The 22,873-nt window shown below is 36.8% G+C and overlaps 1 protein-coding gene across 3 annotated transcripts in view; it reads right to left on the reverse strand.

The window, feature by feature from the left end:
• Nucleotides 1–263: 263 nt before the first annotated feature.
• The window catches only part of Pank1 (pantothenate kinase 1), a 62,055-nt gene continuing 39,445 nt past the window's right edge, over nt 264–22,873 (reverse strand). For all 3 annotated transcript variants that reach the window (XM_021253029.2, XM_087184888.1, XM_087184887.1), the window contains 5 exons: nt 17,003–17,256; nt 11,541–11,717; nt 10,943–11,066; nt 6,307–6,432; nt 264–1,709 (listed from right to left, as the gene is read on the reverse strand). In XM_021253029.2, coding sequence (XP_021108688.2) covers nt 1,638–1,709; nt 6,307–6,432; nt 10,943–11,066; nt 11,541–11,717; nt 17,003–17,256 — 753 coding nt within the window. In that variant the 3' untranslated portion in view covers nt 264–1,637. The remainder of the gene's footprint in view (nt 1,710–6,306; nt 6,433–10,942; nt 11,067–11,540; nt 11,718–17,002; nt 17,257–22,873) is intronic.

Here is a 22,873-nt window from a genome sequence, read left to right on the forward strand (position 1 = left end):
AAATGTATTAGTGATGAACAAATTTTGAACTCCTTTGGAATCAAGTATATCAGTGATAGTTTGGCATTAAGGAGTCAGCTATATAAGAACAATAAAGCTAAATTAAAAAAAAAAATCTCTACATAGGACTACAGCTTCGACTGAAGACACAGTTTTAGACCTTGCCACACTTATGGGAAAACTTCAAATTATACAATGTAGAGTACCAAGAACACAACACATGAAAATGAGGATTAAGAAATGAAAATAACATATACGTTAAAAACATCACAACAGAAACAGGCTTTATTTCAACCAGACAAGTAAATTCCTCGATTAGCATCAACTTCTTCAAGACTTAAAGATACAGAAATTAAAGATGATGATCAGAAGACAGAGAAAGGAATGTTCATCATGGAGCAATTGTATTGCCCTTCAAAACTCCCTTTCAATGATCACTCAAAAGACCATTAGATCTCATGTGTTCCAATCTGTGTACAAGACCCTTATTTGAAAGTTAGTGGAATCTTTAAAAAAATTATATATAGAGAGATCCATATCATAAATTAATTTTTAATTTTAGAAACTGGTATTAAAGTCCAGTTTTCAGTTTAAAATATTAAGAATGTAGAGGACTTTAACATTATTAAGATACCTTGTTACAAAGCTCCTAGGTACATACATGTACAAAACAGACAGTTATTACTACTTGACACATCAAATCATGATTTCCCCTAAATCTGATAGAAACAATTCATCTATTGGGAGATCTCCCCCAGTAATTCCCAAATTTCTTGCACAAGGATTTGCTGTCACTTATATGTATATGTGGGTAAGGACATTTTATCATAGAATATTTCAATTAAACATAATGTAGCATAAAATAAATCCAATGAAACACTATATTTATAAGGGATAAAATAAAGTTGCATGTAGTTTTATTTTTTGCCGAACTCATTAAATTTATTAATACTTTTTGAGTCTTCTCTTCATGGGCATTCTTGAGAGCTTTAGATTTGGTGTTTAACTTTATAATGAGTTGGTCAGCACCTTGATTGATAAGAAAAATTACAATAAAGAAAAGCTATGGGAAAGGGAGAGGGAAAGCATTAGAGGATACAAACAGGGGTAAAGTTTCCCTTTCCTCCCAGAAGACAAAAAAGGATACACAAACAAACAAAAATAGTGTTCACAGTAAAACATGCCAGATTTGTAGTTTCATTTGAAACCAACAGTGAATCATGAAACGTCATGAAAAATATAAGTAAAGGTAAAATCTCCTAGAGTAATTACTAAATGAAGTTAAAATTATCACACGGATCAGTAAACCCCAGAAGAAAAATGAATAGCACTTACATATCAGGTCCTTCTTAGATATCATACAATTTTTCAAAGTTAATGCATAAAATTGGTAGGTTTGGCCACACTGCACAAAAATTTTTTAAAAAAATACAGTATACAGAAAAAACCTCTTGTATTCCCCACTTTGAATCATAAGCTCAAAACCTAAGAATAAAAGATCAGCTAGAAGGATTTTAAATTATTTACAAATCCAGCAGGTTCAATCTGCCATAATGGCTTGGCTTCCATTCCATAGCAATTTCCACCTTCTCCAGCATCAACTGTCAGTTCTCTGTCCTCGCTGGAGGCTACTCCGACTACTGTTCATCTCTACGGTCATCAGTCATTTTGAACAGTTCCAACAGTGCCCCAACAGCTCCAAAATAGCCCTATAAAAAACAATGGAAAACTTCTGTAGGATTGTCTCTGAACCGCAGCCAAAGACCTACTACTTTTAATAGTTCTAGGAATGCTGCCCCCTTTTTTATAGATGAAGGAGAAAATTGAAAACTGAATTCTCAGGCTGGGGATATAGCTCAGTAGAACAGTGCATGCTTAGCACAAGTAAGCCCATGGGTTCAATCCCCAGTACCATAAACAAAACAAAACAAAACTAACTCTTTGCTAAGAAATATAGTGAAATAATTACAAGAATTTTTGAATGCCTATTTATATGTATTAAATAAGTTAATATATGTAAAGTGCTTAAAATAGTATCTGACACATGGTGTGTACTAAGTAAATGCTGAGTATTGCTAGTATTATAACTATTTCATTTCAATCTTTGCCATGACAAAATTTAAATTATTATTTCACAGATGAGAAATGAAAGGTAATAAAGTAAATTATTGCCCTTTCAAGAATTGTACCAGGGCTTAGTGCTCAATTCTACCTGACGGCAAAACGGTTATCTCACAGAAGAAAGCCCTAAACTTCTGTCAGTAGATTCAGGGAAGGCTCTTAAAGTCAGCCTGAGCCTCACTCCACCCATCTGTAAAATAGAAGCCCTTGTTTCTCTGAAAATGAAAGGAAATGAATCCAGAAATTTAAAAAACTTGTATCTTAAGTCTGTAGGACTTCTTAAGTTGGGAGGCTTACAAACAATTAGAAACTTATTTCTTAGACTCCTGGAGGTGGGGAAGGCCAAGATCAAGGTGTCTGTTGAGGCCAACTCTTCACAGACTGCTGTATTTCTCATTGTGATCTCATATGGCAGAAGAGGCAAGGCAGTTCTCTTGGGCTCTTTGTAAGAATGTGAATCCCGTTTATAAGAGGTCAACCTTCGTGATTTAATCTCTTCCCCAAGGCCCTACCTCTTAATGCCATCATCTGGGGGATTAGGATTTCAACATATGAATTGAGATGGGGAGGGGTGTCACTCAAATATTTAATCCCTACCAACCAGGTTTCCAAAGTCAGGAGACTGCACTGCTATGGCATTTGTCTGACAATTACTGCTGTGATGGGTATGGATGTGTCAAGAATGGCAGGACCTCTGCTGTTGCTGCTGCCAGGTAACATTTGTTCAGACCTCACTACTTGCTAGAACTTTTCTAAGCATTTTACATGAATGTATTCATTTAATCTCCACAATAACTCTATGAGACATATTCTATCAGCTCATTTTAAAAATGCTAAAACAGAGATTGAGAGATAATTATTATCTAAGATCTCACAGTCAACAAAATGTTGTACTTTGAACATCTTGGCTAAACACCTTCTATTAGGGAATTCTCTAGAATACTAGTTGAGTGAAAGAGAAATTAGCAAGCAAGGACTCCTAAGGCCATCGCCAAGTGACCTGAAAACCACCAAAGCAGTGCCTTTCAGAAGTTGTCCCTCTGTAGTATTTCCTGGCAAAGCCTGCCAAAGCCAAAGTGAATTTAAGAATGTGGAGAATTTTCCAAAGGACACCTTCAAGAGGTTCATTGGCCACAGAGAATGAGTTAGGTCATATAGTAACAAATGAATAATGCTACAATCCACAGAGGCTGGGGACTGCATAGCATGCTTATGTACAGACGTAGCTTTTCTAAAAACACTAGATCTCATTTCCTATTTTAACACCAAAAACTCGTATAATCCTGGAGATGACTTTTCATCCCTGATAGTTCATAGGCTTTGTTGTTTGCATTAGGTCAAGATCTGGACATAAAGTTGATAGACAAAATACAGATTAATGACAGATAAAAGAATTGGAAATAGGGCTGGGGATTTAGCTCAGTGGTTTTGCTGCCTGCCTCACAAGCGCAAGGTTCCGAGTTTGATCCCCGGTACCAAAAAAAAAAAAAAAAAAAGACAATTGGAAACATTGATTTTTATTGCTAAATATGACAGTTGTATTGAACCAAAATAGCGGTTTTCTTTTTTCTTTTATGTAATTTTTAAGCTGTGATACATTTTTCTTTTTCAAACAAAACCTTATTTATGGAAACCATAAATAAGCAGAACCAGAGGGAGCTGCCTGGGTTGAGGGGAGGAACAGTGAATGTTCTGGGACCTTAATCTCCCTCATCCAAAAAAACATTTATCACTCCATGCTTTAAGCCTATGAAAGAGAGAGAAAGCGAGAGAGACAAAGAAAGGATCTTCAGTGTTAATGTCTATCATTGGCCTTTACTGTTTATATTTAAGTTCTCATTTTATATGTTCTAATAACGGAAAATACGGGCATAGAGAGCTCTATATAACTTCTAATTACATCAGTAGTTTCTCAACTAATTCACTTTGGAGATAAGAGAAGTGCTAGTGCAGTTATTCATTATAATTGGAATTTAGAATACTAATTAATGCTTTTTCTGATGCTTCATGTATAAGACATTATGTACCACCTGTTATAAACGGTAGTAGCTCTCTACAGAACTGATCTTAAAGTGGGTGACAGAGAAAGTACAGAGAAGAAGGAAGGGCCCCCCACTTGCTCTTGGAAATCTTGATTTATATCATGGTAGAAATGACATGTAAAAGATGCTCTAGATGAACTGATGCTATTTTCCCTATTAACAGGCTTATTATTGGCCAAGGGCACTGAAGAAGACTAAGCATGTCTGTTCTCACTAGTTCATTGTTTACTTGCCAAAAGCCAGCTGTGTTTACCTTGACATTTGTCATGGCAGTTTCATTGCTTAGGTAATAATCTAATTATTAACCATGTTAACCAATAAGAAGAGTGCAAAAAAAAATTCAGCAAACTCTTGAAAAAGATTGAAAAAGGTAGTCATAAGCCATTGCTTTCTACTTAGGTGGATGCCACCACATGAAGGAGAAAAATCTGAAAGGATTCTGCAACCAAATTACTTCATAAGTATCTTTAATTTCTTACTCCACTTTAAGGAAATAACTGGAAATCAAAGAAGATGCACTATTCTTACAGATTATGAAAGAATAATTATGTCTAATCAGCATAAGCCAGGCCCCAAAATGAACCTTGCTGTTACATCAAAAGACTGACAAATATACATTTATACATTTTTAAGTTAAAACAAAATGGTTAAAACAAGGAGATATTTTTTAATGATTTCTATTTTAACTGACTTTACACTTTTTAAATTCATTGTAAATTGACAATTTATAATTATATATATTTATGGGATGGGTGCTAGTTAACTTCCATTGTCAATGTGACAGGATTAAGAGTTTCCTGGAGAGGTGACTGGGCACAAAGCTCATCAATGGTGTTGACTTCATAGCTGAATAGGCTAGTAGGAGGTGTGGCCTACTTGGAGAAGTAGGTCATAGGGCATGACCTTGGGGACTGTATCTGATCCCTGGTCCCTTGTTCACTGGCTCTTTCTTGCTCACTCTGCTTCCTGGGCACCGTTAAGTGAGGAGCTTTGCTGTACCTAATTCTTCTGCCATGATGATGTTTCTGCTTTGGAGACTGCCACCATGGACTGAAACCTCTGAAACCATGTGCCAAAATAAACTTCTTCAAGTTGCCAGTATCAGATATTTTGTTCAGCAGTGGAAAAGCTGACCAGTATACAGTACAAAGTGATATGATGACTTATGAATACAATGTAGAATAAAGCTAATTAATATATCCATCACCTCAAATACTTACCTTTTTCTGTAGTGAGAACATTTGAAATTTACTTTCTTATTTTGAAATGTATAATACAATATTATTAACTATATTCACCATCCTATATGATAGATCTCAAAAAACTTTTTCTTCCTGATATTTTGTTTCCTTTGACCGTTAGTTCCCTGTTCCTTCCAATCTCCATCCTCTAAAACCACCATTCCATTCTCTACTTTTATAAATTAAGTTTTACAGTCTACCTATAAGTGAGAACATGTGCTGTTTGTCTTTCTGGGTCTGACTTATTTCACTTAAAATAATGTTCATAAATTTTACTTGTGTTGTTAAAAAGGACAGAATTTCATTCTTTTTAAAGGCTGAACAGTATGCTAGGGTGTACCACATTTTCTTTATCTAGTCATCTGCCGATGAACACTTATGTTGATTCCATTTCTTGCCTATTGTAAACAGATCTGCAATGAACATGAGCATGTAGACATCTCTTCAACATACTTATTTCAGGTCTTTTGGGTAAAGTATGATGACTGCATCAAATGGTAGATTTATTTTTAGTGTTTTGAGAAACTTCCATAATGTTTTCCAAAATGAGTACACTAAATTCACATTCCCAATGGTTTTTTTAAAAATTAAACAACCAGGGGCTGGGTATTTAGCTCAGTGGCACTGTGCCTGCCTTGCAAGCTCAAGGTCCTGAGTTTGATCCCGGGTACCAAAAAACAAACAAACAAAAAAATTTATTATACATCAACCAGTACCACCAATTGCTGGTAAGGAAGCATCTGTTTTATATATAGTTCTTTCTTTACCTTCACATAAATGCAAAGTTTAAATGGCAGTTTTTCTACTTGGTGAATTTTAAAATTTAACGATCTGCTCATATTTTAGACAAACCAAAATACATTACACATAGGGTAATTAACATCTATGCAAGCTAAACCTACCTCATGTTCTAAAAACAGAGCTTTCAGCTGTCCTTTGGACCAAAAATCCATAGCATATGCTAGCAGCTTCATAGAGACCATATTAATTCTGAGGAAATTCCCAACAAACACAACTCTGTCAATATTCTGAAAAAGAAGTTAAAGAAAAACAAATAAATGTGGTATAAAAGTAACATTTAGCAAAGACCAAATGTTCTGTATGTCTTTGTACAGAACTTTGCATCATTAATTTTTTTTTTTTTTACCCAGCAAATTTTTAAGTGGAACTATTTCAACATCTCCAAAATGGAGAGTAAGATTTTGGTTGGGCAAAGCAGAAACAAACACTGATCTTATTTTCTGCTGTTATGTCAGATTGCATTAGGTCTGACATGAAATTCAGCTTCCCACACATATAAAATTGTAACTAGAGTTCAAGTTCAGCTAAACTTTCTTGTATATTACCTTAATCCCCCACACTTCCAAGTATAAAATACTATTATAACTAACTGATAAATGAAAGGGTGATGGCGTGGTTCAGTTTGCTCTGTGCTGAATACTGGGAATATAAAGCAGAAACAATTGTCTCTCTGCCCTCGGGATATATGGCAGAATATCCTGTTTGGTCAACATACGGATTAAAGTATGATGACACAAAATACATTTGTATTTTTGTCACTATGGATGGAGATTTGCATTCTGAACACACACTTATGAACACTCCTCTCCTATCCTGCCCATGTAAACAGGCTTCCAATCCCATAAGCTTCCATCTCCAGTGTACTTTCATCTCACAACGCTTCCCATTCCTCAAGGTATTTCTTAAGCTTAAGGCTGAGCTCAGCTTGTCTACCTTGCAGAGACTGCTCGGCACTCATTCTGCACAGAGGTAGTTGTTATGGTCACTCAACAAAAGCAAAAGAATCTTTGATGGTGGCATTGTTTTCTGCTCAGTCTATTGGTAGTAATCAGGGTCTGGGAACATCAACTTTTAACTCTTTTAAATTCTAACAATGCATGTTCACGAGATCATTAGCAGCTGAAAAATTTCCATGGGTGAAGAGGTCAAGGGTGGACTTAATAAGTTTCCATTAAAAAAAGAACCATAGCAACAAACTGCCCACATACTAAGGGATGGCAAGGAACATTCAAAGTAAGAAAAACTACAGAGGAATTTTATTAAACTTAGGTAGCCCAAGATAGGACTTGCTGAAAGCCAGTCCTGTATTACCTTAGTAGAAAGCTAAAAGGAGTAGAAGTGGCATTAAAAGCTGATGAGCATTCTGTATTTCAAATAAATTCCTGATGGGTCAAAAATATGAATGAGGAAAGAAAGAAAGAAGGAAAGAAAGAAAGAAAGAAAGAAAGAAAGAAGGAAGGAAGAAAGGAAGGGAAAGGAAAGGAAAGGAAAGAAGGAAGGAAGGGAGGAAGGGAAAGAAAGAAAGAAAGAAAGAAAGAAAGAAAGAAAGAAAGAAAAGAAAGATCCAAAATAAGATTAATGGAAAACATAAAAATTTTTTTAAATAATTGAAATGGAAGTATAATGCTCAATATTCATTAAAAGTTGATATATTTACTTGAAACAAGTCAAACATTTATTCAGGGGGAAAAAAATCACAACAAATCCAAACACTAAGCAATAAACAGGAAATATTCCCAGTATGTATCACATAAAATGGATTTGTTATCCAATTAATAGTTTGAAAAGATGAAAAATTTGATAACCCTCTTTGGAGAAATTTGTATTTTTATACTCTGATTGCTGGAAATATAAATTAGAACCATCTGTATGGAGGGAACTTTATAATATGTACCAAAATTACAATCCACATATTCTTTGAGTCAGCAATATCCTTTCTGGGAATTTATCCTATAGATACAATGACATGTATGCAAAATTGTGTTTGTGTATATACTATATGTATATAGTACGTATAGTATATAATGTCTATGCATATACTATATATAAATATACCGCAAGTTCTTTCTAGAAGGGAGGGGAGTTGTTGAGACAGGGTCTTGCTACATAGTTCAGGCTGGATTTAAACTCACTATGTAACCTAGGCTGACCTTGAACTCTCAATGATCCTTCTGCCTCAACCTCCTGAGTGCTGAGATTACAGGCATGCGCCACCATGCCTGGCTTCGTAATAGTGGCACAATAGTAGAAAAACATGAAATCCCATTAGAAAATCAAATCAAAACAGTGTATCTGTATGTTAAAAAAACACAATTTAAAATATATTGATATGAACAAGCTAAACATATGTTGTTTTTAAAAAGCAAGAGGCAATTATTTTCAGAGCTGCATACAAATACATCTAGATCGATACAACAGCTGGGATTTGCTTTCTGATTTTTTTTTTTTTTTTTTTTTGGTACCAGGGATCAAACTCAGGACCTTGTGATTGTGAGGCAGGCACCTGAACCACTGAGCTAAATCCCCGGCTGCTTTCTGATATTTTGGCAAAAAAATGACAAAAAAAAATGAGGGGAGAGGAGCAGAGGGAAGAAGAAAAACAGATAAAGCATGTGCAGCAAAGTCTTGACAACTGTTGAGTTGGAGTTGATGGGTAAGTGGAAATTTTTTAAACTATTCTCTTTTCCATATGTATGTTTACCTATTTTCTTAATAAAAAGCTGATAAAGCAAGATGTAGAACAGTATGTACAGGATGAATTGTATGGTATATGACTATAGTCAGTAAAGCTGTTATATAAAAAAAAGAATGCTATGTAGAGTTCACTACCTTTGCAAAGATATTAATTTTATATTGCAAACAATAAGGGTAGAAACAAACTAACAAAAAACTAGGGCTGCCTATATCTAGTGAGGTTCACACTGAGGGACAGGATGAAAGTGTTGGCTCACTTCCCTCTAGGTCTTTCTGCTGTCTTCAGAACTCTGCATTATATGTCTGTATTTTCTATTCAAGAATATAACTGAGGAAATTTAAAGTTGATGAGGAAGCATTTCATAGCATTCTAATCATCACAACTCAAATGTTTTAGACCAGTAAATGTAGTGCCACCCCTTGTGAAATGGCTGGAATCAAAGATTCTCAAGTCTGCAACTCCAGAGAACAATGGAATGACTTAGTTCCTACTCTCACAAGAAAATCCGATGCTGCCAGTCACTGGTGTGTTCCCTGGGAGCCTGGGCTGGCTGCATACCCTCTGAAGCAGGCTTGGCCTCAAGGGAATAAATGAAGTCCCTCCATTCACTAAGCTCTACAGAAACATCTAAAATTGTTGGTCAAACCAGTATACAACATGACTACATTTCCAAATAGTGAAAAATAGTCAGGAGTCCTCTCTTGAAGTGACTAATGATACCTGTGAAAAGACCTGCTGGCTCACTCCAGCCACAAGTGTAAGGCCAAAGGCAGCTCTGTGGCAAGTAGGGGAAAGGGCATCTATTGCTCTGTGGAGCAAAGGGTATTACCATGGAACTGACCTTTGAAAGCCCATGAGTACAGCCAGTTATACACACATTAGTCTTACAGCTTGTTTGGCTATTTGGAAAAACACTCTTTAAAGGTTAATGCCAAAAAATAAACCTTCTGTTACAATGAATCTCATGACCAAAGTGGACTTTGAAAAAGCAGTCTCTAAAATACTTGTATCTGATTATCAGCCTCTGATTTAAACTACATCTGAACTAGGAACTTCCAAAAAGTTATGAGCCTGGCACATGTCAGTGTTATGAAATGTGTCTCTTTTGTAACTCCAAAGCTCAAAGGCAGGGCTAGCACCTAACCATTATAAAGAATGCCTTGTATCCAAAACTCCACTATTCAACTTGGCTCCTTATTCACTCTTCTTGAGGGCCCTTCAAAGGGTTTCTAAGTATCTGTAATGATACTTGATCAAAGTGGTGACTATGCAGATGTGCATCTGTGAAAATTCACTGAGTTGTACAATTATGATTTTAGCTTTCTTCTATATGTATGTCATATTTCTATTAAAATTATATACTTCAAAACTCCATTGCTGATCTATTATGTTTTTCTAATATTTCTCCTATGTCTTGTTCCATGCTCCAACTTTCTTTTCTTGTTCTCCTAACACAATTCAGTAAGAGTTGTTCTACTTTATAAGTCTTATAATTCAGAGAAGAGGTCCATTTTCTCAAAAGGCATTTTGCAATGTTTTAAAACATGTTAATAAGGCTTCCTCTGTCACCAACTCCACACCTTCTTGTGCCTGGGGCTCTGGGTGGCCTTGGCTGTAGCAAGCTCTCTGTGCTTTGATAGCCCTGTACAATGCTGCTTGAACTCCATGCCACAAGGCAACACTGTAAAGAAGCTGAAAGCAGAGAGAATATCAAATATTGTAAATGGAAGCATTTTATCTACAATTATTTACAAGGATAGAGCTTTTCCTCACATTTCAAGGGGCATGTGGCAATGATGATATTACAGAGGTTATGGTAGGGGTGGGAATTTTAACATGTTTCCATGGCTCAATAGTTTATCATGTATTATCCTGTGTCCAGTTACAATGCACATCCTTCCCACTCTGTAACGTGTGATTACATAGTAAAGGGCAGGTTTCCTGAGGATGTACACACAGTTTTATAGGAGACCACAGTTAATCACACTGTGAAAAATAATGTGTAAGAATGACACATGGCTTTCCCTAGGTTAAGACCTTACCTCACTCAGTGCACACATCCGAGCAATAGAGCCGATGTTGTTGGTGATGGTGACCAGTGTGGCCCGGGCAAGGTCTTCCTTGCTGATGGACTCTCGTTTTTCTTTACTCATCATGTTGCCAAAGCTATGTTGGAAATATCAGTGAGATTGTTCAAAATCATCCTCAAGCAGGACTCATGCTTCTACCATGGTATTGTGAAAAGCTCCGAATAACTGTTCAAGCTCAAAAGACCTGATTTTTGCTACAATTTATAAGCAGACAGAATTATATCGTATGAATGGCTGGCAGTCCTTCCTTAACAAGGACAAAATAGTATGGCCATTAATGAGAGTGGGGCTTTTAATGCCTGTAGAAATCTGGCTAAGAATGGAACAGGGGAAACGGTTGCAGTTTTCCAGAACCTTCTTTCAAAGTTGCCTTATTTTAAGCACAAACATCAAGAGCAAAATATCTCAGTGCTTCAAGTCTGAGATCTGATATGATAGATACTTGCACCATGCCAGTAGGTTAAAGCTTTTAAAGTAACTAAATGAATGGCCTGGGTGGAGAGGCTGGTCTAAGTTTAATCACTACTGCTCCTAGCTACTTAGTCTCTACCTTGATGCTACAGCAGATCCTTGAAGGCCAAATCGTTCATAGTCTCCTCCGTAAATGTCCTTCACCAGCTTATCAACATTGGTGCTGTCGCCTTTAGCTGCCATTTCCAGAGCTTCTTCAAAGGTCTCACAACCAGTCAGCAAGCAACATAGGCCTAGGAATGTTCCACCTCCAAGACTGAAGGAACAATAAGGTTTATTTTTAAATTTTACTTGAAGATATGCCCATCCAAGTCCCCAGCTACATTAAGACTATCAATATTGGTCAAGAAAAACAGAAGAAAAGCAAAGGGGCACTTGAATTAAAGTGGTAGATTGCAAAAGAACTTTATGATAGATCAGATAAGAAAAGAGGGCAGAAACTAAAATTAAACAACAAAGAAAACTTGCCCCTAAATTTGAGAACAAAACTGAAGAAACATTCTCACTGATTGTGAGACCTTCAACTAGCCACTAAGCTAAACACTGCATTCAGTCTTCCACCTGTAAAACAGGGGCAAATCACGTTCTCCTCTATTCGGGTGGTCTCAAAGCAGCAAATAACCAGAGAAATGACGGATATTTTTACCAACACATATAGCTAAATACAAATAACAAGAAAAAAAGTGTGACCATAATTCACAACTATAGAGCCAAACTCTCTGGTGACAAAATGGAACTAGGATGCTGCCAGCAGCAACTAGCCCAAAGGCTGTCTTCTGCTTGACTTTGCCTGATCTCCTGCTTGACTCTGTCATTCCACCTCAGATTTTGAAAACAAAATTATGAATCTATGTCCTGTTGGAGTTTTTTTTCTGGTAAACTTCAGAAAAGGTTACCGATACTTTACTTACCACCCAAGAGTAAAAAGTAGTAACAAAGGTCACAAAAAGATTCCAATGCTTGAACTGTTTTAAAACATTTCAATTGTTTTGGGGAAAATTCCTCTAAAATAGTCTTTTTAAAATAAAATTACAAGTTATAGTAGTTGAGAATCAACTAAATTGTATGTTAATATCAAAGTTACCTGGTAGAAAGAAAAACAGAGTCAGGGTAAAGCTATCACTAGAAGGAAAAGGAGCTCTGATTCCTAAACCTGAACACAGGTTTGACCTTTTGTTTACCAAGTGGAAGAATAAACATAAGAAAGTTGCTTATATAAATTAGTTCTGAAATCCCAAAGAACAACTGGCTCTGAGGACCCAATTTGCTTTTGGGTATTGGCTTTTAGTTCTAAGAAAAACATTAAGTTGAGATTAAGGTTATTTTTAACTAAATTTATAAATAAGAAAATTAAGGGTAGATGATGTTTATTGCCAGTAAAGCTTAACAAGGAAGTATTAGATTATAGATGGGCATGTATATAGTTCTTTAACTCATAACAAAAGTAGGTAATAGTTTTAAACCATATTTCTTATTCAAAAATATCCTGGGGCTGAGGGTATACCTCATTGTTAGATTATTTGCCTAGTATGTTCAAAGCTCTGGATTTGATTGCCAACAAAGTGAAAACAAAACAATGCTTCTTGACTGAAATTATGGGTTCCTGGAAAATTATGTAGCTAGCCATGGTCAGTAGCAGTTACCTAAATTGTGGGTGCAGGGGCATAAGAAAACAAAGAACTCTGTATAAATTTTTACAGTGACAAATCAGTCATGCTAGGAAGTCTGGATTTGTTCTAATAAAGTTATCTGCATTTATATTTAATATGGTATATTATGCTATCCCACAAAGATAAATATGGGTTGTGTGTGTGCTACTAGAGACCAGTGCCTGCCCTATTCCACACAAACACTCTACCACTGAGTTACATCCTCCCTGCTGTGTTTTAATTAATGGAAATATCTTAGGGTTTGTTTGCCATCTAGATTTGTTGTGTTTTCTCCTTTTTATATTTTTTAAAAGAAGTCTTTGTTTACTTTTCTAGCTTCTCAGTACCTTTTACTATTCCTAATAATCTTTCTTTTTTTTTTTTGGCACTGGGGATCGAACTTTGGTCCTTGCGCTTTCGAGGCAGGTGACGGAACCACTGAGCTAAATCCCCCGCCCTCTAATAATCTTTATTTGAACAACAAGGATTCATCTTAAAGTATTCAACAACCTACTCGAAAGGCAGGCAACTGAAGATACTGGCTGACTTAGAAAGAAGGTAACTCATCAACTGATGTGCTGGTGTAGTGAAAAGGGGCAAGTACGACTGGAAAATGACAGGTGACTCCAGATAAAGAGCTGAATGGGGAAAGCAAGCATGCATTAGCACAGCTGAGACAACTGCAAATAGGAGGGAAGAATGCAAGGTCATAGAAGAACCAAGAGTCTCCTAGCACTTTTATTAATATCCTCAACTTGTAAACCATTATTTAATCAAATGAGTGCCTTGCTACAATCAGACACAACTGTTTGTTTTGCCAGCTACAGTAAAACCTTCAGTATGTCAGAGACAAAAAAATGTTTGTAGAAAAAATCAGAGAATTATCATTACTCATCATATTAAAATATTTTAGAAAGTAGAAGAAATCTTCAGTTACTCATTTTCATAATTGGTGAGAATTGCAGAACATTGATCACTGATGGTCATGCCCTTAAAATGAATTCCAAATGAGCAGATGAGATGTACTGCTACTTTTATTAAAGATTTTTACATTCTTCTTTTAAAAGACTACACATTCTACCAATCTCAACTGTGAGGTATTATTTTTTCCAGTAGCTTCCATACTAAAATTAGGATGATGCCATCAGGAAAAAAAAAATGTTGGTATCCAATATGTGATACAATAAAATTACACAAAAGCAGATCTTTTAAAATAATGTTTAAAAGAAGTCTGATATTCTGTAATGACATGATGGGAAAATATGGTATAATACAGTAACAAAAACTTGGAGTTATAACTATAAGTTCAAAACATAAAGCTTAAACCTTAAACATAAAGCTTAAAATGATTCCCAAAGCGTGTTTTACACATTGATGTTCACTCTTAACCACAGCAGTTTATAACTTAGGTTTTTAAACTTGGACCAAAAGAAATCTTTGGCAGAATAATTCTGGTTAAACAAAGATCAGGGGCTCCACAGACTTGAGGTTTCCTTCCCGTCTACTGCCTGGGGATGCCCCTGAGAGGCACATATTACCCTTCAGACTCCTGAGGCATGTTTTGATATCCACTATTTGAAGAAAGAGCTTACAAGGAAGCTTGGGCACCCAGACAGGATTTGTTCATGATTGCAGGATACTGGTCATTAATGAGCATTTAGCAATAACTAGAATTTACGAGTATTATTACCTCTGTAAAAGAAGCCAAACATTGCAATAGCTTCTTAGCAGTTATTTAAGAGGATCCAGATCCCTACAGTTTCCATGTTTGAGAATGTACCTGTGTTGTATTCATCAGTAAAACTGTAAATATCTCTAATTGTGGAACATGTTTAGCTTGTTGTTCCTTGGGACTAGCTTTAACAATTCAATTACTCTTTGTGGGAGGAAGTCTGAAATTTCTTAAAAGTTTTACCTTTATAAGATCAGTCTTTAAGATAAAACCAGCTCAGCTGAAATATTCCTGTCTGTGATACTCCTGACAGTTCTAAATGGACATGGGGTCAGTTTTGTCTGAGCATTTGAGAAAGTACATAAGCTTCTGTATTCTCAATGAGAAAATGTATGCCTAGTAGTAATTAACTGACAAAACACAGCCTATACTCTGAATCTGAGCAGGCTTCAGTTTGTGTGTGTGTGTGCATGTGCAACACGTGTAAACCAAGGTTTTTCAACAGCAGCACTACTGACATTTGGAGCTTGATAATTTGTTGTTGTTGGAGGAGTTGCCCTGCATATTGTACTATTTTAGCAGTATCCCCGACTTCAACCTACTAGATGCCAGTAGCAACCCACCACCAGTGGTGACAACCAAAAAATATCTCCAGACATTGTCTAATATCTCCTGGGGAACTCATCTTCCCTCCTCAATGGGGAAACGATTGATTTATGGATCCATCATAAGCCATGAAAAACACAGAAAAGCTGAGTTCACCTCCTAATGGGGAGTAGTACTACAAAATTTCAGTTCTAGAAAAGCTATAGGAACCATCCAGACAACAGCATTCATGGCAGAAATGAGGATAATGAAATGCAGAGAAATAACATGATATCTATCAAAAACAATGGTTTCAATATCATGTCCCAAGCACAGACTATATGGCACTAGTTCCTTAAGCTATTCCTTTAAAAATGAGTTGTGTGAACTGGAAACTGGATAAAGAAGATGTGGTTTTTTTAGAAAATGAAGTATTACTTAGCCATAAAGAATGGAAAACTAGTCATTTATAGCTAAATGGATGCATATCAAGGCCATAGTCTTAAGTGAAATAAATAGGACACTCATGTGTAAATACCAAATAGTTTCTCTAGTGTGAGAAACTGATAGTGTAAACAAGGGTTAAAGTGATCAAAATGAATAACTGATAATTTGAAATAGGAAAAAAGGTACAAAGACATAGGGGTGAAGAGAGGGGAAGGGGAAAGGAAAGAAGGGAAAGGAAGAACTATGAGAAAAGAAAAAAAATGGAAATGATGTCTACGTAAATAGGGAAGGGTGGAGTGGGTGAAGGGCACACAGGTAATGGAGAAAAAATAAGAACCAAGATACATCATGTACAGGTACAAGCACCCAATGATAAATGTAAACGAATTGTATACCTAAAATGTACCAATAAAAGAACTTAAGAAAAAAGAATGAGTTGTGTGGTCCAATAAGTTAGAGAAATGTCTTAGTAAGGAAAACTTGACTAATTTTGTTTACACTATGGTTTCTCAAAGATATTTGTCAACAGATCCTCTTCTCATGTTGAATCCACATTAACAGAAAGCTGAGCCCATTTGCCCTCATATGGGCCTTCAGGTATGTGTACTAAAAATCAAAAGTATTCGGACAAACTGTAGTCATAGGACTGTTCTCCTGTCTACGGCATCCCCAAATTCCCTATGAACTAGGCTTACTATTCTAGTTTTCAGCTGAAGCATTTACATGAAGGGAAAATGCATTCTTTGTAAACCTTGTTTTATTTGATGTTTGGAATGATATATTAATTCAAACAATTCATCTTGTGCTAGGGACCAATGAGATTTTAAAAAAAGGTTTCTCCAAAGCCTTCTTTGACCATGCCAAGCACACTTCTATCTGGCTTCTATTGGACTTATTGTCCTTACCAGTCCATTGGCACTTAATACATACCACCCTGTTGGTAAACTTCTAATGTGCAGAACCCTTCTTCCCTCATCCTGCTCATAATTTACAGAAAGGCAAAGACTATGTCTTATTAACTTTTATCTTACTCTTTTAAAATATCATCCAATAAATCCTTTTTGGTTTGTGGAGGCCAAGATTTTTTTTTAAAATAAATTCAATGTAGTGTTTTACTATACAATCGTCATCAAGGAAGAGGCCTGGGTTTAAGCACAAAGAGGTTCACCTAGCAGAAAATATGTTTACCTGGTCCCTGTAACTCTTTTATAGTTGTCCTTGGAATACACTGCTAAAATGCTGACACCTGATCCCATGTTAACCAGCAACATAGGGTATGGGTTATCAAGGCAGTATGGCTTTTTTTGACACAATTCAGGATTTGTGGGATTTTCAAAATAGTAACATTCCGGTTTGCCATTGAAGCCGATGGAGTCGACATAAAGGAGACCCTGAATCAGACAGTCCAGTTCATCCAGTTTATGGAGCTGCAGGTCAGCAATCTGAAAGAGAACAAAACCTTGTGAGATGCTGAGACCACCTTGGAGGAAGCCTCAGAGGCCTTAGCTGGACTTAATATTGGCTCATTCACTTCAAAAACATGAAAACATCCTTGAAAAATCAGGTTGTAAAATCTTGCTGATAATCTGTCAATCCCATGGAAAAGTAGCTGTGCTACAGGAACTTGCCTGGTTGTTGGAATAGGATCCTTTAGTAGGTGTAGTGGGTTGAATGGTGGCCCCATCCATGTCGTAATTCTTAGAACCTGAGAATGTGATCTTATTTGGAAAAAGTGTCTTTACAGATCTTATTAAGATCTTGAAGAAGCCATCCTAGATCCTCAGGGTGGACACTAACTCTAATGACAAGAATCTTTACAAAAGATACACAAGAAAGATAGAAAGACACAGAGGAGAAGACACAGAAGACACGTGAAGATTAAGGCAGAGATTGGAGTGCTGCACCATAGGCCAAGGGATGCCATCAACCACTGGAGCTGGAAAAGGCAAGAGAGGGAATCTCTCCAGAGTATCAGAAGTTACAATTCTTTGATTTTAAACTATGGTGTTGAGAACTATGAGTGAATATATTTTTGTTATTTTAAGCCAAGTTTGTGGTAATTTGTTATAGCAGTTGCATGCTGCTAATACAGCATGCTGCAAAGAAAGATCTTTCTCACAGGGTGAGCAGAGTGAGAATATTCAGAAAGCAATGAAAATCTATACTTCCTCAACAGAGCATAGGGTACCAAAGGCCTGTGAACTGGAGAGAATCTTTGAGCCCACAGAGCATAACTACCTTTTCCCCAAGGTAGGACTCTAGAGTTAGACAGATCTGGCTTCAAATCGTAGCTCTAAAACTTACTTACCTGAAGGATTCAAGGCGAGTTACTTAACTTCTCAAACCTCAGTTACTCATCTGTAAAATGGGAATAATAATATCCTCTGCATAATATTGCAGTGAAGATTACAGATTACGTACTAATAATATATGGGAAGTGTTTGCACAGGGCTTCACATGTACAAAGGGCTTACTAGTGGGGGTGGCCTCAGAGTGTCTTTAGAGTCTCTTATTAGATAAAAACTTCCACTCTCCTATGTACAGGGAAAAAAAAAAAAAAGGAAATGAATTTGCTTTAAGCTGGCCTTAGAGGACAAAAACCACTCTGCATCCTCAAAAGTTTACTCCATGATCCTTAAGAATATACCACTGGCCCAGAAGTCTATGTTGATAATCATTTTCTATGGACCAAGAGAAAAAAAAAAACTACAACAACAACAAACTAAACTAAACTAAATATCACCAACATGCAACTCAACCAATAAAAGAAGATATCATGTAATTTCTCAGTAAAATCTTGTTAAGTTGGCACTACTAACCTTATTCTGTGGTTCAAGTTTATAGAGCTTAAATAACTCTCCCTAAGTGACACAACTAGTAAATATCTCCCAGTGATTCCCTATTCTGTTGTCTTCATTGCCACAGTGGGTATTGTTTCTGGGATCTGGAACAATTTATACAAATACTAGACTTAGATATTTTACCAAAAAAACATCTAGAAGAAAACTTTTGACTTCATGCCGTTCAACTGAATTTCCTATTTAACAAAACTGACTAAAAATACAGGCAAAGCAAATTAGTTAGAATAGGTAACAGCCAGGTGGTAGAAGTATTCATGATACATGGAAATAAATACTCTAAATGACTCTTGGTGATAGAATAAATGTATTGTATGAATGGCTTCAAATATTTCATTTTTTATCTAGTGAACCCTTTGGATAAAATGCATATAAGTACATATATTTTAAGAGGGCAATGCTCTAGGTATAAAAATAATTAGAGACCTGAAAGACTATCAGACATAGGAGGCTAAATACTACCTCTTCAATCCCCTTTGATTCCACAGTGTTCATTGCACTTACAACATTCTTCACAACTGGCTTGTTTTCCAGTTCATCAGGTGCATATCAGTACCATGCTCAAACACCTACCCCCTAATCACTGCTTCATAAATATTTATTAAATACAACAGGGAAAGTTATCACTTCATGGATCATCCAAGTTGAAAAGTAGAGATTTCATCAGCCAGTCCTGGGACCATAGGTTAACCTGCTTAAAAATTAATCAGAGGTTCATCAACAATATTGACATCCAAGCCCAGGGTCCAATCATAAACATCAACAGAGACACAGTCTGTCCATCTGAGAAGCCTAAATCTACACTGTTGAAAAAGCAAAACCTGTCAAGGCAAATAAACTAAGCACATACAACTTTGATCTGAAAGGAAACACTGTTGTCTCATCTTTCACCTCAAAATTATTTGCAAATAAAGTGGTAGTAGCAAACAAATATCTCTTCTACACAATTTACTGAGGGATGGATATTTCTGAAGCCCAAGGTCATGAAGCCCCCTTTGTTTAAAGTGGAAACAAAGACATTGATCACTTTCATGGAGACCTATAAGAAAAAGAACAGGTTCCCAAGTATGGATAATGAGTCAAATTGCCACCTGGATTTTTAAATAGGCCATGTGAAATTCAAAACAAGTTGAGAATTAATTGCCAGACTTTGTAGTTTGTTAATAAACCTGAATTAACTTTGTGGATATCTTAAAGCAGGGTGTAAATATCCCAGCTAAGGAGAAACACTATCTTTGGTATGAGTTTGGTTTTTTGTTGTTGTTTTTGTGAGGTTTTTTTTTTGTATCAGAGTTCACAAATAGAAATGCCTAAATAAGACAATAAGAAAACATAGAGAAGTGAAGCCTTTGATTAGCATGTAAACAAAGGAATGATGGGAAGGAACTATGTCAAAAAGACAACCTGCACATATTCACAATTCATCTGTAGCTCATTGTTGCCATGTGGTAATAAGGCCCCACTCTTGTCAGACAATCCTAGTTTTCAAGATCTGGATTTCAGGAGTCAGAAATCCAGATTTTTATGTGAAATCTTTTAATTTTTAAAATGTTGACAGCAATTTGATAACTTTTACTTACATACTGAAGGTCAAAATACGTGTTTTATTCCATATTACCAATTTTATATATAGTTGATAAATTTTGGATATTGTCTGTCACTTAAAGGTCCCCGTGTTAGGAGTATAGTCCCTAGTGTGGAGATACAGGAGTTGACATAAATGTTCAGAGGTCCTTAGATATTGGCAGTGCTGCCTTCAGAAGCATACGCTGGTCTCCTGGAATGAGTTCCTATGAGAGTGAAATGTTATATGACCCTGACCCCTGAGTCTCTCTCATAATTTGAGATGTGATGGCCCTCTGCACTTGTACCTAGTTATCTGCCAAAGGAGCCTCTCTAGGACTGCCACCTTGCTGTTTGACTTTCAGCTTTTAAAACTGTGAGCGAAATAAACTTTTCATATGAAGTTGGGCAGCTTACAATGGTCAATCTTGATTATCAACTTGATCAGCTTGAGAGATCCCTAGAAGGTTAGTTAAGCACATTTCTGGGTAGGTCATGGGAATATGGCCTAGGCACTATGTTTGGTCTCTGGCTTCTTCTTCTCTGACTCTTCCTTGCTCCCTGTGCTTCCCAGATGTCATAAATTGAGGAGATTTTCCTCATGGTTCCTTTATGCTACAATATTTATAACCTGCAGCCAGCTGACCATGGAGTAAAATCTCTGAAACTGTGAGCCAAAATAAACTCTTCTTCCCTTAAATTGTTTTTGTCAGGTATTTAATCACAGTGGTGAAAATCTGACTACAGAAAACTGGTACCTAGAGTGGGGTTGTTGCTGTAACTATACCTAACCATGTGGTTCAGAAGCCTTTGAAACTGGTTTGCAGGAAGAGTTTGGAAAGGTTTGGAAATGTGGGCTAGTGAAGGTCTAGAAGACTGCAAGCAGAGATTTCTAGGTTCTTCTGGTGGAGGCTCAGAAGACCAGAGGGCTGATAGGAATACAGACGAGGAAGACTACATGAGGTTTCAGGTGGGAATGAGGACTCTACTGGGAATTTTCTAGAGGACATGTGTGTTACATTATATACAAGATTCTGTCTACATTTTGCCCATGCCCTAAAACTTTGTGTGAAGCTCAGTTTAAGAGTGACTGATTAATTGCTCTGGTGGAGGAAATCTCAAGGAAGCCAATGTTCAGGCAGTGGCATAGGTACTGCTGGCTGTTTTTAGCTAGATTTATACTTAGAATCAGGAGCAAAAAGCAGAGCACAAAGATGAAACAAACTTGCAGTCTGACCTGAAAAGAAGTTCTTGTAAAGTTGGGGCCAAGGAAAATGTGGTTGCTGAAGAGACGAGCACTATTCAAAAGAAAGCAAGTGCTTTGCACCAGGACAGCACCAAAGATGACTTGAGAGCAGCACAGGAATCAGCAAGACCCCATCCATTGAAGGCTCAGGGTCAAAAATATAAACCTTTCATTTGAGAAGAGAACCTCCAATCACTTCTTGGCCTTTTGGCTAAGATCAAGTGAGAAGAGAACCTCTGGCCTCCCTATTGCAGAAGGACCACTAAGGGAATTAGTTCCCTGGGATACATTTCATCACGCTCAGTTATCCAGCATTCAGAAGCCACTACAGCCACAATGCAAGGAGGCCTAGCCGCTTCTTAAATAGTCAGCAGATCCTGGCATTCTCCCTGTGACACTGGTTTCATAGGCATGCAGAATGCAAGTGCTACAGGGTCTCAGATTTTAATGGAAGGCCTGGGTGATCAGGCAGTGTGTCACAGGGTTAAAGTCCCCGCCAGAGGCCCCTGAAAGAGCAGTGCATGAAGCTATGAAGATAGATCCAAAGCTCCAGTAGAGATTCCAGGAAATCAGAGATGCTAAGAAAATGGAATCCCTATCCAGGATAGCTGCAGATAGCAAGCATAGCCAGCCCAAGACAGAGGCCATGTGGGCTGCAATTGGCCATAGGAACAGGGCTGCCCAGGCCCTTTGGGGTTCACATCATCTAACACATGCCCTGGATGGTGAACATGGAGCTAAAGGATTTAATGTTTGCCTTTCTGGGTTTCAGTATTGCTTTGGTCCTATTCCTTTCTATTCCCCTATTCTCCTTTTGGGAATGGAAATGTTTATCCTGTGCCATTGTATCTTGGGAGTACATAACTTTTCTTTTTTTCCTCTCTCTCTTCTTTTTAAAGAGCTCATAGCTAAGAGTTTGACTTGAGTTTCACATGAGACTTTGGAGTTGGGCTTTTGAATAATGCTGGAACTTCTGAGAATTTAGGGAAGGAATTGGGTGTGTTTTTGCTTGTATGTAAGATAGTTACCACATGTTAGGAAGAATTATGACCTTGCTTTTGCCTCTATTAGGAGATTAAATATGGTATAAGGAGATGTGTTGGGTGTCAAGCAGACTTTTGATGGTTAATCTTGTTTGTCAATTTGACTTGTTTGAAAGATGTTTAGGAGACTAGTAAAGTAGACTTTTGGGTGTGTCTGAGTGGGTCATGAATGTGTGACCTTGGGGAGCATTTTTGGAGAGCATAAATTCTATGAATTCCAAATTAAGTTTAAACCACTCCACAAACTTAAAAATAACAAACCTAGCCTTGCCACAAGTCTCAAATTCTATATAAAGAATGGAAGCTAATCAAAAACTGTATAGATCCTGTCTGTAGGATTTTGATAAAG

The sequence above is a fragment of the Heterocephalus glaber genome, unplaced genomic scaffold (genome assembly GCF_053883595.1).
Source record: "Heterocephalus glaber isolate CG9 unplaced genomic scaffold, H.glaber_assembly_v1.0 deba00001497, whole genome shotgun sequence".
NCBI classification, from domain to species: domain Eukaryota; kingdom Metazoa; phylum Chordata; class Mammalia; order Rodentia; family Bathyergidae; genus Heterocephalus; species Heterocephalus glaber.